Source organism: Arvicola amphibius, chromosome 2 (assembly GCF_903992535.2).
Source record: "Arvicola amphibius chromosome 2, mArvAmp1.2, whole genome shotgun sequence".
In the NCBI taxonomy this organism is placed as follows: domain Eukaryota; kingdom Metazoa; phylum Chordata; class Mammalia; order Rodentia; family Cricetidae; genus Arvicola; species Arvicola amphibius.
The window spans coordinates 107836773-107853631 of NC_052048.2; the positions used below are offsets into that span (position 1 = coordinate 107836773).

At 37.7% G+C, this 16859-nt stretch overlaps 1 protein-coding gene across 1 annotated transcript; it reads right to left on the minus strand.

The window, feature by feature from the left end:
- Positions 1 to 5658: 5658 nt before the first annotated feature.
- Positions 5659 to 6597, minus strand: LOC119806956 (olfactory receptor 1073-like). The gene has a single exon (XM_038319074.1). It carries the CDS (start codon positions 6595 to 6597, stop codon positions 5659 to 5661), a length of 939 nt encoding a protein of 312 aa, XP_038175002.1.
- Positions 6598 to 16859: the final 10262 nt, after the last annotated feature.

Genomic DNA, 16859 nt, shown 5'->3' on the forward strand with positions numbered 1-16859 from the left:
ACCACTAGGAAACTTTGTCTTCTGGACATAGCATGAGTGTCACAATCTTAAATCCACAGTGGTTATGGTTGCCTATACAAGACCTTCATGAGATCAAGCCAGTCAAGAGTCCAGTGTGTAGCTGAAAAAGGCTTATAGAGTCCCTTTCCTAGCCAAGGAACTATCTGTAATTAAGGACTGGAGGGAGGTTATTCCTGTTTGGAAACTTGACCCCTGACCTTGTTCATGGTCCCCCATACATGTGCATATGGCCAACACTAATTAGACTCTGTTATTAAAAGAAATTATAGGAGACATATATTTGGGAGGCAGACATAGTAAGGCAATATGGGAAGAGTTGGAGAGAGGAGTAGGATGTGGGTGTCATCAAAATATATGGTATACATATATAAAATCTCCAATAAATAAAAATATATTTTAAATATTGAGCCACAGTTTTTTTTTACGTGTTCTTTCATTTTTCTTCCTTTTAAAAACAGTATATTGAGTGATTCAGGCTGACCTTGACTCATAAGCTTCCTTCTTCTACTTTCTAAATTATAGAATTTGTCTTTCTCTTTCTTCCCAGACTCTCTTCCTTCCTTTGTTTCTCTCCTTTTGTTCCTTCTTTTTTTCCATCTCCCTCCATTCTCTGCTTATCTCTCTATTTTTTTCACTTTGAGAACTGAATTCAGGGACTTGAACATACAGAGATTATGTTCTTTGCTGATAGGTCATTAATTTCTCAATGTGATTTTATGTCACACCTTACCTCCTCATTATACTCATGCATACTTTAACATACAAATGTCTTCTCACTGGATGTTTGATTTTATTTTCTCCCCAAAGGACCCTTGGTAATTGCAGAAAACATGATGACTACAGTAGATATTACTTCCACTGGAGTTTACATGGAGAGAAATACTTGAATATATAGATTGACTTGATATGGCCTTAAAGTCACAAATAACTTTAATATGACAAAGCAAACAACTTTACATAATTAAATGACTTTATTTTATTATGGAAAATACTTCTTTTCCATGTTTTGTTTCTACTCTTGGAACAGTGAAAATAGATTGTGTTCACTGGGTTTCAGTATTGGTTGAAGCATTTCTTTCATTTTTTTCCTCATTTTTTTATTAAAAATTTCCATCTCCTCCTCTCCTCCTCCCCCTTCCCTCCCCTCCCTTCCACCCATACCCCCATTCCCTCCCTCTCCAGGCCAAAGAGCCATCAGGGTTCCCTTCACTATGTTAAGTCCAAGGTCCTCCCAACTCCCCTTAAGTCCAGGAAGGTGAGCAACCAAACTGACAAGGCTCACAGTGAGCCCGTCCATGCTGTAGATTCCAAGCCCATTGCCGTTGTCATTGGTTTCTCAGTCCTTCTCCACCATCAGCCACATTCAGAGAGTCCGGTTTGGTCTCCTGTTCCATCAGTCCCATTCCAACTGGACTTGGTGATCTCCCATTAGTTCTGTCCCACCGTCTCAATGGGTGAACATTATGTGAGCAAAGGTAAGGTTATCAAAATTATATTGTGACGAATGGTGGTTATATACAATTCATCAAATTATATTAACTAAGTAGAGGGCCAACAATATTTAAAACACAGTACTGATGTCAACAAGTCCTGTTTTCAAAACTGTACATAGCATTTATACAATGTCTTGATAAAATATGTTCTTATGATTTTATGTAGGTAAAATGTCACACTTAATGAAAGGAATAAATTTATGACCTGTCTTGTACTATGCTCTTAGGAGACAATACATATTCATTCCATGAAAATTCAGAAAAAAAACATGTTCTTAAAAAATTATTTGTGTTGCTAGTACTTCAATGACAAGAAAAAATAATGTAAGAAAAAATAGGTACAAAAGGCTTATTTTATAAATAAGTGATGTTTATGGTTATATTTGATTAAAAACTTTTTTTTACTGTGGCCCGTGATTGGGCAGGGGGCATCTGCTGGAGTTGGGAGCTGGGATAACATGACAAACAGGGCAAGGAAAACTAAGAACCATTTCTGTTGGAAGCTAGAGAGTAGGGCAGGTCTAAGGATGGACTGCCTATTAGAAGCCTTCATGGTCTTCTGGCAGGTTAGGTCTGTGGTTGGTGGGAGTGTTTACCCAGTGGAGTTGAGTCTTTCTTGTATTTTATTTTTTTGTATTTTATTATTATCTCCTAGAAACCTATTTGTTTCATAATCAGATACAGAAAGGCAGTGGGCCCAGATAGGAGAGGATGTGGTGAGAAACTAGGAGAAATATAGGAAGAGAAAATCATAATCAGCATACATTATGTGAGTCAAAAAATCTATTTTCAATAATAAAAAAGAAAGAGAAAATAAGATCAATATGTTCTATGCTAGGGTCTATATTTTGTCTAGCAATACTTTTTGAACATTTTTACAGCATCATACATTAATTACTTCCTATGGACCGATTTAATTCAATCAAGATAGTTGATTGGTTACTACCATGAACATCCTTGGGACTATTGTATTAGAAGACACATCTTGCTTGGCATCTTGGTATTGCAACATGCTGTGTTCAGTGCTTGATAAAGCCATTGATGTCTTCTTAATATCCCTTTGATAACAGAATATGGTGTTACTGACAACGGTTCTTAAGGGTCTCATTTAGTATTTCTGCTATGCAGTGTTTGAATTCTGCCTCAGCTACTTGGTAAAACATCTTTTACAATTATAAAAAATAAAAATAAAAGGATTTGTGATGGAGGGGAAGTTATCATAGTCAAACTGTCCTAAATCATCTAATGGCTCAGAAAAACTCCAAAAATTAGAAGCCCATGAAAGATGAAAGGAAACTCCCAAGCTGAACTACTGACCAAATTGCCAGAATCAACTTAGCTTAGAAAAGCTCCTATCTTATTGTCTCATTGAAAACACTGACACTTCATTAAAATATTTGTTTTTAGTAATTCTTCTTCTTCAGCAAACACAAGCCATTATAATAACCAATGGTCACGAGGACAACTGTATAATTTGCTGCTTTGGTGTTTTTCCAGAAATCAAAAGATAATATTCAGCATTTATTTTGTAACTATCCCAACATACTATATTTGGACATGGCCAAAATGGAGATTATTGTTGTAATAAAGAATTTTCATATTTGTATAGAAAAGCTAGTGAACCAAAATTACATGACTGGACAGGAAATTAGGCTCTCTTATAGATTATATTTTGTCATGAAGACAGAAGTGACTTGTGAGCCTAAACAATACACATAATAAGTGACTGATATTTTTCATTCTACTGAAAATTGCAAAATTCAGAATGGTGAGAAATTTTACGTTTTACTTAGAACTTAAGATCACTTGGGTATCTGGGGAAAATGGGAGTTCTAGAGCAAAACCAAAAATATTAACTTTAATACTACTATTAATAATAATAACTTAATATAATCATGTCATTCAGGGGCTAAGAGATGACACAGTGGTTTAGGTTACTTGTTGCTCTTTGAGAGGACCTGAGTTTTGTGTCTACTACTGAATTCAGGAAGCTCACAACTTCTCATAACTCCAGCTCCAGGAAATCTGAAGCCATCTCTGGCCTTCGGCTCATGCAGTCATGTACACAAGCCCATACACAGACTCGCATAGACACAGATAAATACTTTTTGAATGTACCAATCAGTATTCAAAGAATTGTTATTTAATATGGCAGATCTCTTATATTTCAATGACTGTATTTATTGTATAACAAAGAAATGTTTTTTACAGAGATTGAATGTATGATGCATGTGTTTATATCATCATGTATCAGGTCTGCTGCCATTCTGAGGCCAAAGCAATCAACTTATTAAAAAATTGTTTTTCTCATGACATGAATTTGATAATAAGCTTCTTCTAATAGCTATGATGGGTATTGTGGATACAGATCTGAAAAAGAGAACAAAATCCCCATGAAGAGAAGAAAATTCCTTACTGAGATACAAAGCACAGAAGTCTGCAAGATTCAGAGTCAGAAAAAGATGCAAGAAGGCAAAAAGGGCTTGCACAATCATAGCTGTTATCATCTATGCAAATGACCTTCATTGTCAGATGTGAGTCCACCCTCAATGGAAGGAGGAGAGAGGAGAAGCACAGCCCAGACTATGTTTTAGTAATATCACAAGAAAAATAACTTTATATTCCATGGTGTTAATGTAAATTATTCATCAATGAAAGGAGATCCAGAGATGGTAAAGTCAGATTGTGAGGAAAGATGGGGATATGTTAAAGGACATGTGCAACATGAAAGAGAAAGAGATTGAGGGATGCTACACAGTCTATTAGAGGTAACAGTGTGTGGGAGAGATGGGGAAGGAAAATCTACTAAAGCATACTTTGTTTTGAAAATACCAAAATATATCTTTCATGCCAATTAGAGACAGAGACCCACATTGGAGCACTGGACTGAGCTCCCAACGTTCAGTTGAAGAGCAGAAGGAGGGAGAATACGAGCAAGGAAGTCAGGACCATGAGGGGTTGGTCCACCCACTGAGACAGTGTGCCGGTTATATTGGGAGCTCACCAAAGCCAGCTGGACTGGGACTGAATGAGTATGGGATCAAACTGGACCCTCTGAATGTGGCTGACAACTGGGGCAGACTGAGGGGCTTTTGGGGATCCTATCCTATTTGGATGCATACCTTCCTAAGCCTGGATGTAGGGTGAAGGGCCTTACCTTCCTTAGCCTGGATGTAGGGAGAAGGGCCTTAGACTTCCCACAGGGCAGGGTACTTTGCCCTCTCTTAGGACTGGAGGGTGTGGGGGGAGGTTGTGGAGGGAGCGAGAGGGAAGTGGGAGGAGGGAAGGAAGCGGAAACTTTGACTTGTATTATTTATAAAGTAATAAAATTAAAAACATTTTTTCAAACAAATTTATGTCTTTTGACATAAATGTGGACTTTTAAAAATATGTTATTTGTGACTGAAAACGGCATTGAGAAAATGTGAAAGTTGTAGAACAGAAAACTAGGTGCTGGGAGAAGCAGCATGCTTACAGGTGAATTACCTACTTCACGGAAAAATTGAAATCAAATAAATGAAAACTACAGCAAATACATACAAGCAACAATCCCTGCTTCTGTCATCTTACCCCAAAATGAAATTTCTCCTCTATTAATTCTTTGGGAGTTTTACATGTCTTGGTCATATGAGGCCCCTTCTTCAGTTCTTTATAGATCTTCCTCCCCATTCCATATCCATCCAAATTTGTGTCCTTTTATTTTTAAACCCTTTGAGACTAATTTGTGCTGCTTAAATACTCTTGCATGTGTGGCCTTCCACTGGAGAGTGATCAACTTACCAGGATATACACTTTTAGCAAAAACTGTCTCTCCTTCTCCAAGCAACTAAAAATAACTACACCACTTCAGGTGGAATTGTGTGCCACCTCCCTTCTCTTTGCTTAGGTTTGGTCTGACTTGGATTTGTACAGATTTTATATGTCTGTGAGTTCATATATGCAGATGTCTTGCTGGGTCCAGAAGACAATGTTCCCTTGTAGTCATCCACTGCCTCAGGCTCTTATACTTTTATCCTTTCTTCCAAAATGATCCCTTAGCTTTGGGAGTGTGGTTGGTATACATGTTCAAGAGAAAGAGAATAAGAGATTTCAGAATGTTCAGCTCTTAAACTGGAATTTCTTGTTTCAAAACATAAGACAGTAATCACTTTTCTAGTTTTTCTCTCATAAAGTTCTTCTTCAGAGCTCTCTTGATGTCATTGTTCCTCAGACTATAGATGAAGGGGTTCAGCATGGGGGTGACCACAGTATACATCAATGAAGCCATTGCAGTAGCATGTGAGTTTTGGGTCACAGCAGAACTGAGGTACACTCCTAGAAGGGTAAAATAGAATAAGGAGACAACAGAAAGGTGAGATGCACAGGTGGAAAATGCTTTGAACTTCCCCTGTGCTGAGGAGATTGCACGTATGGAGGACACTATCTTGCCATAAGAGTAAAGGATGCCAGCGAGACAACCGCCACCCAGGAGTGCAGCTAAAGCATTCATTACCATATCATTTAAAAAGGTGTCAGAACAGGCAAGGTGAACCAGCATACTAAGTTCACAGAAAAAATGTGGAATTTGCACATCAGTACAGAATGAAAGGTGCAGCACCAGGGAGCTTTGTAATGAAGAATTCAGGGAACTTGTGATCCAAGACGCCAGAACTAGTGACACACAGAGCTGAGGTGTCATAATGCTTGTGTAGCGCAGGGGGTGACAGATAGCCACAAAGCGGTCATAAGCCATTACTGCCAGGAGGAAGTTATCTAGCCCTACAAATAATGAAAAAAAGTAAATTTGCACGATGCATCCTTCATATGTTATGGCCTCGTGGTGTGCATAAACATTCACCAGCATCTTTGGGATGGTAGTGGAAGTTAGGCAGATGTCCACAAAGGACAGGTTGGAGAGGAAGAAGTACATGGCTGTATGCAGGTGGACATCTGAGATCGTGGTCAGAATGATGAGAAGATTCCCCAAAATCGTCACAAGGTACATGGAGAAGAAGAGCCTAAATAAAAGGGGCCGCAGTCCTGGGTCTTCTGAAAGGCCGAGGAGGAGAAGCTGTGGATTTTGAGTATCATTTTGCTGTTTCATGTGCTGTGACTGCTGGAAAAGACAGAAATTATATGACTGCTTCTTGGCATGCACACTAATGCCAGAATATAAAAACCACAATAGAATAAATGCATGTGAAGAATAAAGTCCCCACGGGTAAAACATAAGAAAGAAAACAGTCACAATGGCGATAGAATTCACAGGGATTACTGCATAATGAGATCTCATCATTGCTAGAAACATGAAGCTAATATAATCAAAGTAATGCTCCTAATGTATTATTGGATTCATTTGTCTATAGTCAGGACTACAGGTTATTTGTGTAGCTTATCAGGAAGTGTGTGTGTGTGTGTGTGTGTGTGTGTATGTGTGTGATGGGTTTATTAATGACATCTTCATTCAAGTATTTATTCACTCTGATTACATCCAAGTGTACTATTCTATGTTCCCCCTCCCACACCCATCTAGTCACATTCCTTTTCCAAAATAGTTGTTAAGAATAATTGGCTGCAGCTTCACTGATGGCTCAGCAGGAAGTTCACAGGCTCTAGTAGTAGACCCAGGTTTGGTTTCTATCACCACAGTGTGGCTTACATCCAGAACACCAATTCCAGGGATAGGAACCCCTCTTCTGACCTCTGTGGAACACATATGGGGCACATACATACAAGCAGGTAAAACACTCACACATAAATAAATAAATCTGAACATTAAAAAAGAACATTGACCTGTGTTTTACTTTCTTGTTCAGACCTTGCACACCCAAATCATGGCCCCTTTAATGCAGCTGCTTGGGGGTTAAACAACACGGTAGAGCCATGATCCACTTGGATCTCGGGATGCCTCTGTAATCAAAATGTTGCACAATCCCACCCACGTGCATGAGATAATTACGTCAGTCAACCTCATAAAGTTATGAATAGAAAGGTGGCATAAGTGGAGAGGAGGAAATGAGGGGCTTATTTGGATGGATGTTACCTTTCAGTTATATAAGCAGAACAACTTACATATACCTGTGCAAAGCATGGCAATATGCACTTTAAATTCTGCTATGTGGATTAGCCTTGGCCAGGATTTCTGTCATATAAAATAACAACAATGGTCAGCAAAATGGCTCAGCAGGTAATGGTGCCACAATGCCTGATGAACTGAGTTCCCTCCTGAGATCAACATAATGGAAGAAAAGAACTGACTCCTACCAGATGTTCCCTGACATCCACACATGAACCATGGCATGTGCGTGTGCATGCACACACACACACACACACACACACACACACACACACACAAAAGGAAGGACATTGTAAAATAAATAAGTAATACCAGGGAACTAGGAAGTGATGCTGTATCTGTAGCATGGCTCACAATGATGGGACTACAAGGGTCAGCAATATGTCTCACCTTATCCCACTGCACACATTACACATAGACAGGATTTAATGTTCCAATAGAGCTGTTTACGTCAGAAGCAAAAGAGGCATCACAGAGTTGAAGAATCCTCTGTACCGGGAAAACCTTAATATTTCAGAGTCATACAAATTGTTTCACCTTTCCCATACATGCTAAAAATAAACCATTCTGATGAAAATATGTAAATGAATTTTAGTTGAGGGCAAAAGACTGACAGAGTACATTACTCAAGATTTAGAAGATTTCATAGATCTGCCTTATACCCATGCATATTCTAGTGCCAGTGGAAGGGAGGAATGAAAGCATAAAGCCCTTGTATTATCCCTCTATTGTCCCTCTTACCTATCACACAGCATGTGACACTGAATTTTCAGTGTGGCAGAAGACACTGGGCAACTTGTGTCTCAGAGGCATCTGTGTTTAATCAATCAACAGTCTGATGTTTGTATCAAATTTGGCAATGGGATAAACCAAGATGCATGTTTCAAAAACGCTTTAAGAACTCTCTTAACTTCACTGCATACACATCCACACCTAGTTTCACAGATCCTCCTCCACAACTGCAAAAGCCTTTTATGTGTTCTATTATAATTCTATGCGAAGTACTTTGTGTTACATCTCTATTCAGTCTGATGCAATCATTTCCCCCATTACCATCCCATTTTCAAAAATTATGCATGCATTAGAGTCTAAAGGATGCTTCTGTTGCTTAATACATGAAATAAGTTTCCTGTTGAAGTAAGCAAAACAAAGTAAGATAAAACAAATTTCCAACCCCTCAACCCAACACTAGGGTGGCTGGCCTCTTGGGGGCATTAGGTACATTTTATGATCTTCCATTCTTCATATACTACTGCTGATGCACTTACTCAGACTCAACAGGATGGGTTCTCTGTGAAGTTCCCTACACAGAGGTCTTGATTCTTCCCTGGATGGCTTTTTGCAGTTCTGCTCCACAAAAGACTTTTAGAGTGAAGGATGCAGTGGTCCCTAATCCATAGATGGACTGCAAATAGGAATAGTTTAACCTGTCCATCTGAGAATTGTCTCCTACAAGGGGTGATGCCTTTGTTGTTCCCTGTATGCTCATTAGGCACAATTCCAAGCTCTATGGAGCTAACTGATTTCCCTGGGGAACAATGGTCTGAGAAGAAAAGAAATTTTCCTGTTCATGTTTTATTACCATGAGACCTGGTGAGAAACAGGCAAACCCAGTGCTTATCACTTACTCCTTCACAAATCTGCCTTTCAGAAAGCAAACTTCCTTAGCATGTTTGCCTAACCTTTACTTTCAATTGTCTTTCAGGTCTAACTTGAATTCTCAAGACTTGAAGTGTGGATGGCACACATCTTTGTAGACATGGAGGGTGCTGTCTTCATCAAAGGAGAGAAACATCATTAATAAGCTATGAGAAGCTACTGTAATGCTCAGATTCATGAAGGTTTTTACAAAATATTTAAGAGATTTACAGTAGTAATATAAATTCAGGACTGTCATTTATTCCTCGATTTATGAAAATTTTGGTAAGAGCCTTGTTTAGAGAATTTATTCTCCATGGGCTAGTTAGAAAGTCCTATCATTTAATTTAGATACATATCAATAATAAAGATACAGAATACAATGGATATATGTTTAATAATAGTGTGAGATAATTTTTCCATCTGCAGAAATAAGTTTCAGGGACTAGAGCCATACCATTCTGAATATACACAATCTGGTTTATTCGTGGAACCTAAGTAGAATCACATCTATTCAGTACTGGGATTGGAGACTGCCTTGAAATACTAGATTCTGTAGGCTTATTTTTTAAAATAAATAGTTTTCATAGACTTTAAAAACGGAAATGGTACTCTGAGTGGACAAGTGATGAACTGGGCAATGTTTACTAAAAGTACTCTCATTCTCATGCTTTAGGTTAGAATTTGTCCTAGAGGGGCTCAATCTTTCATGAGACATTTGGTCACATAGAGTACATGCAGGTTTTTATAAGTGGGGAGTTTGTGCTGTACCTAATAGGTAGCTGTTAAGATGCTTCTCAGACTCGTGCATAGGTAGCACAGCTGCCAGAGTGGGGGAGGTTTTGAAGAATTGTTTTAGCCCAGAATATCTCCAAGTTAAGTATGAAGTACATAGCCAACACACCCAGCTATAAAACATTCTTATTAATTCTTTATTTCATGCATACTTGCAATGTATTTTAATTTCTCCTCTTTCCTATGTTTAACTGCCTTGAGTTCCACTTCCACCCTTCAGGTCCCCTAAACTTCATTTCCTCTTTATCTTTTATAACTCATTGAATATGAGCTGTGTTACGCTATACTCATGGGCTATCCACTGGAGCATGGTAAACCTATCAGGTGTGATGTCCACCAACTCTTTCCCCCAGGAGACTTTGATAACTCCTCAGTGAGGGCTATGAGTTCTCTTCATGCTGTAATTCTGTTTGGCTGAACCTAGTGCAGGTCTTTTGCAGGTAACCACAGCTTATATGTTCCTGAATGCAGAGGACTTCTCAGAGCCCACAGGATTCAGACTATGTGCATTCTGTCTTTCCTTTTCTGAGATATTTTACTCAATGGAATTGCTTCTGATTACATATATCATGTTAGAGGCACTTCTTGTGTTTTATAGCTCACTGACAACTGATTGATGTATCTCATTTCTTTTCCTGTGCATCCGTTGAACTCAGTGACAGATTCTGTATCTCAGCCAGTTTCAATGATGCTGAAAAGAAGATGCAAATGCAGGACCACTTTATGATACTAGTTTAGTTCTTTTGTTCATAAAAATGGAGTCATTTCTTGATCACACAGATCTCCATTATTGAGTCCCAGAGCTGAAGCTCCTCTTTAAAATGCGGGTATTTTAAACAACAGATGAATCCTTCCAGCTCCATCAGTTTTGATTTTATATAGTCAGATGTTGGACTTAGTAGCTCAGTTTCTGCTTTTTCAAATTCAAACTTACCTTTTATAGAATTTCCACATGACAAGAAATAAGTTACACACCTTGGCTCCTCATATTTAAGGTTCAGAAAATCTGCATGCTTTGTAAGATTTAAGTGCAAACTATATAATTTATAAAGACACTACCTAGTATGTAGTTGATATTCTTAAATAGCAGCAAGTGTGGCTATTTCGCTGTATCTTCTTTATTAAATTCACTGTGCCCACCTCAGATTAGAGCTGGAAATCAACAACAAAAAACTTACTAACTCATAGAATATGAACCAACTAAATTCACTACTGAATGAAAAATTGGTCAAGACAGAAATTAAGAAGGAAATTAAAATCTTTTTAGAACTAAATGAAGATGAAAACTCAAATTATCCAAACCCATGGAACATAATAAAGGTAGTTCTAAGAGGCAATTTCATACCACTAAGTGCCTACATAAACAAATGGGAGAGATCTCTTGCTAGTAATTTAATACCAGACATAAAAGCTACAGAACAAAAACTAGAAGTCACACTAAAAAATAATAGATGGCAAGAAATAAACTTTTGGATGAAATCAACAAAATAGAAGCTAACAAAAAGAAAACAATATAAAGAATCAAGGAATCGAGTTAATAGTTTGAGAAAATCAATAAGATAGGCAGGAAGAGACTATACAAATCAACAAAATTAGATATGAAAAAGGGGACATAACAACAGAAACTGAGGAAATTCAAAGAATCAAGAAGACATACTTGAATATTCTCTCCTTTTCTGTTTTATGTGGTGCTGAGATTGGAACCCAAGACCTTTTACATGGTAGACAAACAGTACACCACTGAGCTACATTCCCAGCCCTGAGCACACACTTTAAAAATCTGTACCCCACCAAATATAACAGTATAAACCAAAATCAATAATCTTGATATAAGTCACTTACTAAATTAAATCAAGATCAGATCAGCAATTTAAACAGACCTATAACCCCTAATGAAATAGAAGCAGCAATTAAAATCTCCCAATAACAACAAAAAATTCCGGAGCCAGAAAGTTTGAGGACAGAATTCTATCAGAATTTTAAATAATTAATGCCAATACACCTCAAATAATTCTACAGAAATAAAAACAGAATGAATATTGTCCAATTCTCTTTATGAGGTCACAGTTATTCACTTTGATACCTAAACCACCTGAAGACCTAACAAAGAGAGAATTACAGACCAATTTTCCTTATGAAAATGGATGTAAAATTCTCAATAAAATAATTGTAAACAGAATATAAAAACACATCAAAATATCACCTAACATAATCAAGTAGGCCTCATTCCAGAGATTCAGATATGTATCAATATACATAATTCAATAAATGTAGTCCACCATAAAAACAAACTGAAAGACAAATAACCACATGATCATTTCATTAGATGCAGAAAATGACTTCACAATGTCTAGTACTCCTTCATGATAAAAGTCTTGGAGAGATCAAGGATACAAGGAACAAATATCAACACAAATAAAAGGTAGTTTATACACATCCACAGTCAATACCAAGATAAATTGAAAGAAACTAAATTATTTTCCCTAAAATCAGGATCAAGAATAGGTCACCTAATCTCTCCATATCTACTCAACATAGTACTTGGAGTCTTAGAGCAATAAGACAGCTGGAGGAGATCAAAGCAGTACAAAAAGGAAGCGAAGAAATTAGAATATCCTTATTTGTAGACGATCTTATAATATATTATAAAATACATATTATAATCTATCTATCTATCTATCTATCTATCTATCTATCTATCTATCTATCTATCTATCTATCATCTATCTAATCTATCTAGCTATCTACCTACCTATCCATATAATTTCTACCATAAAACTACTATAGCTGAGAAACACCTTTGTCAATGTACCAGGGAATAAAATTAACACAAAAATATCTCTATATACAAATGACAAATGGCCTGACAAAGAAATCAGGGAACAATAGCTTTCAAATACCCTAAAATATATAAAATATCTTGGGGTAATTTTAAGCAATTGAAAGGCCTCTATGAAAAATATTTAAGACATTGAAGAAAAAAATTGAAGATATCAAGTTGGATCTATTTACATACTTGGGCCTTTGGGATAAATATAGTAAAAATGTACATACTATCAAAAGCAATCAACAAATTCAATGATATACCAATCAAAATTCCAACACAATTCTTTTATTATTATTATTATTATTTTTCCATTCAAAATTTACACTTCCTTCTCTCCTCCCATTCTCCTCCTGCTCCCCCACTCACCCTCCTCCCTCCCCTTTCCTCCCTAAGAGAGGGCAAGGAATCTTGCCCTGTGGAAAGTCTAAGCACCCACCCCCATCCAGGCCTAGGAAGCTTTGCATCCAAATAGACTAGGGTCCCAAAAAGCCAGTACATGCAGTAGAAACAAGTCCCAGTGCCTTTTTCTTCTCTCTCTCTCTCTCTCTCTCTCTCTCTCTCTCTTTCCTTTTCCTTCCTTCCTTCCTCCCTCCCTCCCTTCCTTCCTTCCTTCCTTTCTTTCTTAAAAATTTCCACCTCCTCCCCTCCTCCCATTTCCCTCTCACTCTTCCCACTCACCTCTCCCTCCCTCTCCAGTCCTAAGAACAGTCAGGGTTTCCTGCCCTGTGGAAAGTCCAGTGCCTTTATCAATGGCTTCTCAGTCTGTCCCCATTGTCAGCCACATTCAGAGAGTCCAGTTTGATCACATGCTCATTCAGTTCCAGTCCAGCTGGATTTGGTGAGCTCCTATTAGAACAGGCACACTGTCCCAGTAGGTGGACCAACCCCTCGCAGTCCAGACTTCCTTACTCATCTTCTCCCTTTTTCTGCTCTTCAACTGGACCTTGGAAGCTCAGTGCGTTGCTCTGATGAGGGACTTTGTCTCTATCTCCATCCGTTGCTGGACGAAGATTCTATGGTGATATTTGAGATAATCATAAGTGTGACAGTGGGGCAAGGCCAGTTCAGGCACCCTCTACTCTGCCGCCCAAGGACCTAGCTGGGGACATCCCCGAGGACACCTGGGATGCCCTCTAGAGCCAAGTCACCTGCCAACCCTAAAATGGCTCCCTTAATGTAAATATATTCTTCCCTGCTCCTATATCGGCCCTTCCTCCATCTCTACCCTTCCACTCCCCCAAGCTCTTTCCAGTCTTTCCCTTTTCCCTTCTCTCTCCCCCTCTCCCCTTCCCCCAGCCCCACTCTCACCCCACCCCCATGCTCCCAACTTTTACCCGGCAATCTTGTTTGTTTCCAATTTCCAGGAGAATCTATAGATGTTTTTCTTTGGGTTCATCTTGTTATTAGGCTTCTCTAGGCTTGTGAACTATAGGCTCAATGTCCTTTGTTTAAGGTTAGAGTACACTAATGAGTGAATACATACCATATTCATCTTTTTGGGTCTGGGTTATCTCACTCAGGATAGTGTTTTCTATTTCCATCCATTTGTATGCAAAAATCAAAATGTCATTATTTTTACCGCTCAGTAGTACTCTAATGTGTATATATTCCACACTTTATTTATCCATTCTTCCATTGAGGGGCATCTAGGTTGTTTCCAGGATCTGGCTATTACAAATAATGCTGCTATGGACATAGTTGAACAAATGCTTTTGTAGTATAATTGAGCATCTTTTAGGTATAATCCCAAAAGTGGTATTGCTGGATCCTGAGGTAGACTGATTCACAATTTCCAGAGAAACCGCCAAACTGATTTCCAAAGTGGTTGCAGAAGTTTGCACTCCCACCAGCAATGGATGAGTGTTTCCATTGCTCCACATCCTCTCCACCATAGGCTATCATTGGTGTTTTTGATTTTAGCTATTTTGACAGGTGTAAGATGATATCTCAAAGTTGTTTTGATTTGCATTTCCCTAAACGCTAAGGAGGTTGAACATGAATTTAGGTGTCTTTTGGCCATTTGAACTTTGTCTGCTGAGAATTCTCTTTCCAGTTTAGTACCCCATTTTTTAATTGGGCTAATTAGCATTTAAAGTCTAGTTTCTTGAGTTCTTTATATATTTTGGAGATCAGACCTTTGTCTGATGTGGGGTTGGTGAAGATCTTCTCCCATTCAGTAGGAAGCCTTTTTGTCTTAATGACAGTGTTCTTTGCTTTACAGAAGCTTCTCAGTTTCAGGAGGTCCCATTTATTCATTGTTGCTCTTATTGTCTGTGCTACTGGGGCTATATGTAGGAATTGGTCTCCTGTGCTCATGTTTTGCAGTCTACTTCCCACTTTTTCTTCTATCAGCTTCATTTTGGTCAAATTTATATTGAGGTCTTTAATCCATTTGGACTTGAGTTTTGTACATGGTGATAGATATGGATCTATTTTCATTCTTCTACAGGTTGACATCTAGTTATGCCAGCACCATTTGTTGAAGATGCTTTCTTTCTTCCATTGCATACTTTTAGCTCCTTTGTCAAAAATCAGGTGTTCATAGGTTTGTGGTTTAAGATCCGGGTCTTCAATTCGATTCCATTGGTCAACATCTCTGTTTTTATGCTAATACCAAGCTGTTTTCATTACTGTACTTCTGTAAAAGAGTTTGAACTTAGGGATGGTAATGCCTCCAGAAGTTCCTTTATTGTATAAGATTGTTTTGGCTATCCTGGGTTTTTTGTTTTTCCAAATAAAGTTGATTATTGTTCTCTCAAGGTCTGTGAAGAATTTTGTTGGGATTTTGATGGGGATTGCATTGAATCTATAGATTGCTTTTGGTAGAATTTCCATTTTTATTATGTTGATCCTACTAATCCATGAGCATGGGAGATCCTTCCATTTTCTGGTGTCCTCTTCAATTTTTTTCTTCAAAGACTTAAGTTCTTGTCAAATAGGTCTTTCACTTCCTTGGTTAGAGTTACCCCAAGATATTTTATGCTATTTGTGGCTATCGTTTAAGGTGATTTTTCTCTGATTTCCCTTCTCTGCTTCTTTGTTCTTTGTGTATAGGAGAGCTACTGATTTTTTGGAGTTGATCTTGTATTCAGCCACATTACTAAAGGTGTTTATTAGCTGTAGGAGTTCTTTGGTAAGAACATAAATAGCAAAAATCAATCCTGAACAATAAAAGAGCTGCTAGGGTATCACCATCTCTGATTTCAAATTGTACTACAGAACTATAGTAAAAACAAATCCAAATTAGCTTATATTGGCACAAAAGTATACATGTTGATAAGTAGAACTGAACTGAAGACCCAGACATAAGTTCTCACACTTATGAACACCTAATTTTTTTTATAAAGAAGTCAGAAATGCATACTAGAAAAAGATCTTTAAAAATGGTGCTGGTCAACCTGGATGGATACCTGTAAGTATTTAAATAGATCCATACTTATCACTCTGCATAAAATTCAACTGAACCTAATACAAAAGAAAATGGTGAACAGTCTTGAACTCATTGGCACATGAAATGACTCCCTGAACATAACACCAATAGTACATACATTTAGAATAACATTTAATATATGATACCTCATGAAATTGAAATACTTTTGTACAACAAAGGAAAACATTATTTGGGCAAAGGGTCAACAGAAAATAGAAAGAGATTTTTATTAATTCCATATCAGATAGAGGGATAATATCAAAAATATATAAAGAACTAAAAAAACTGCAGTTTAAAACTATAGATAAATCAATTAAAAATGAAGCACAGATCCAAACAGAGAATTCTCAAAAGAGGAAGCCCAAATGTCTGAAAAGCAGTTAAAGATATGTTCAACATTGTTAGTCAGGAGAGAAATGTAAGTCAAAAATACTTTGTCAGAATGACTGAAACAAGTGACTTCTCATACTGGAAAGGATGCGGAGTAAAGGAGCAGTCAGCTATTGTTGGTGGGACTGAATACTTATTTTGGTACTATGGAAACCAGTGTGGAAGTTCCTCGGGAAAATGGGAATTAATCTACCTCAATATCTAGTTAGA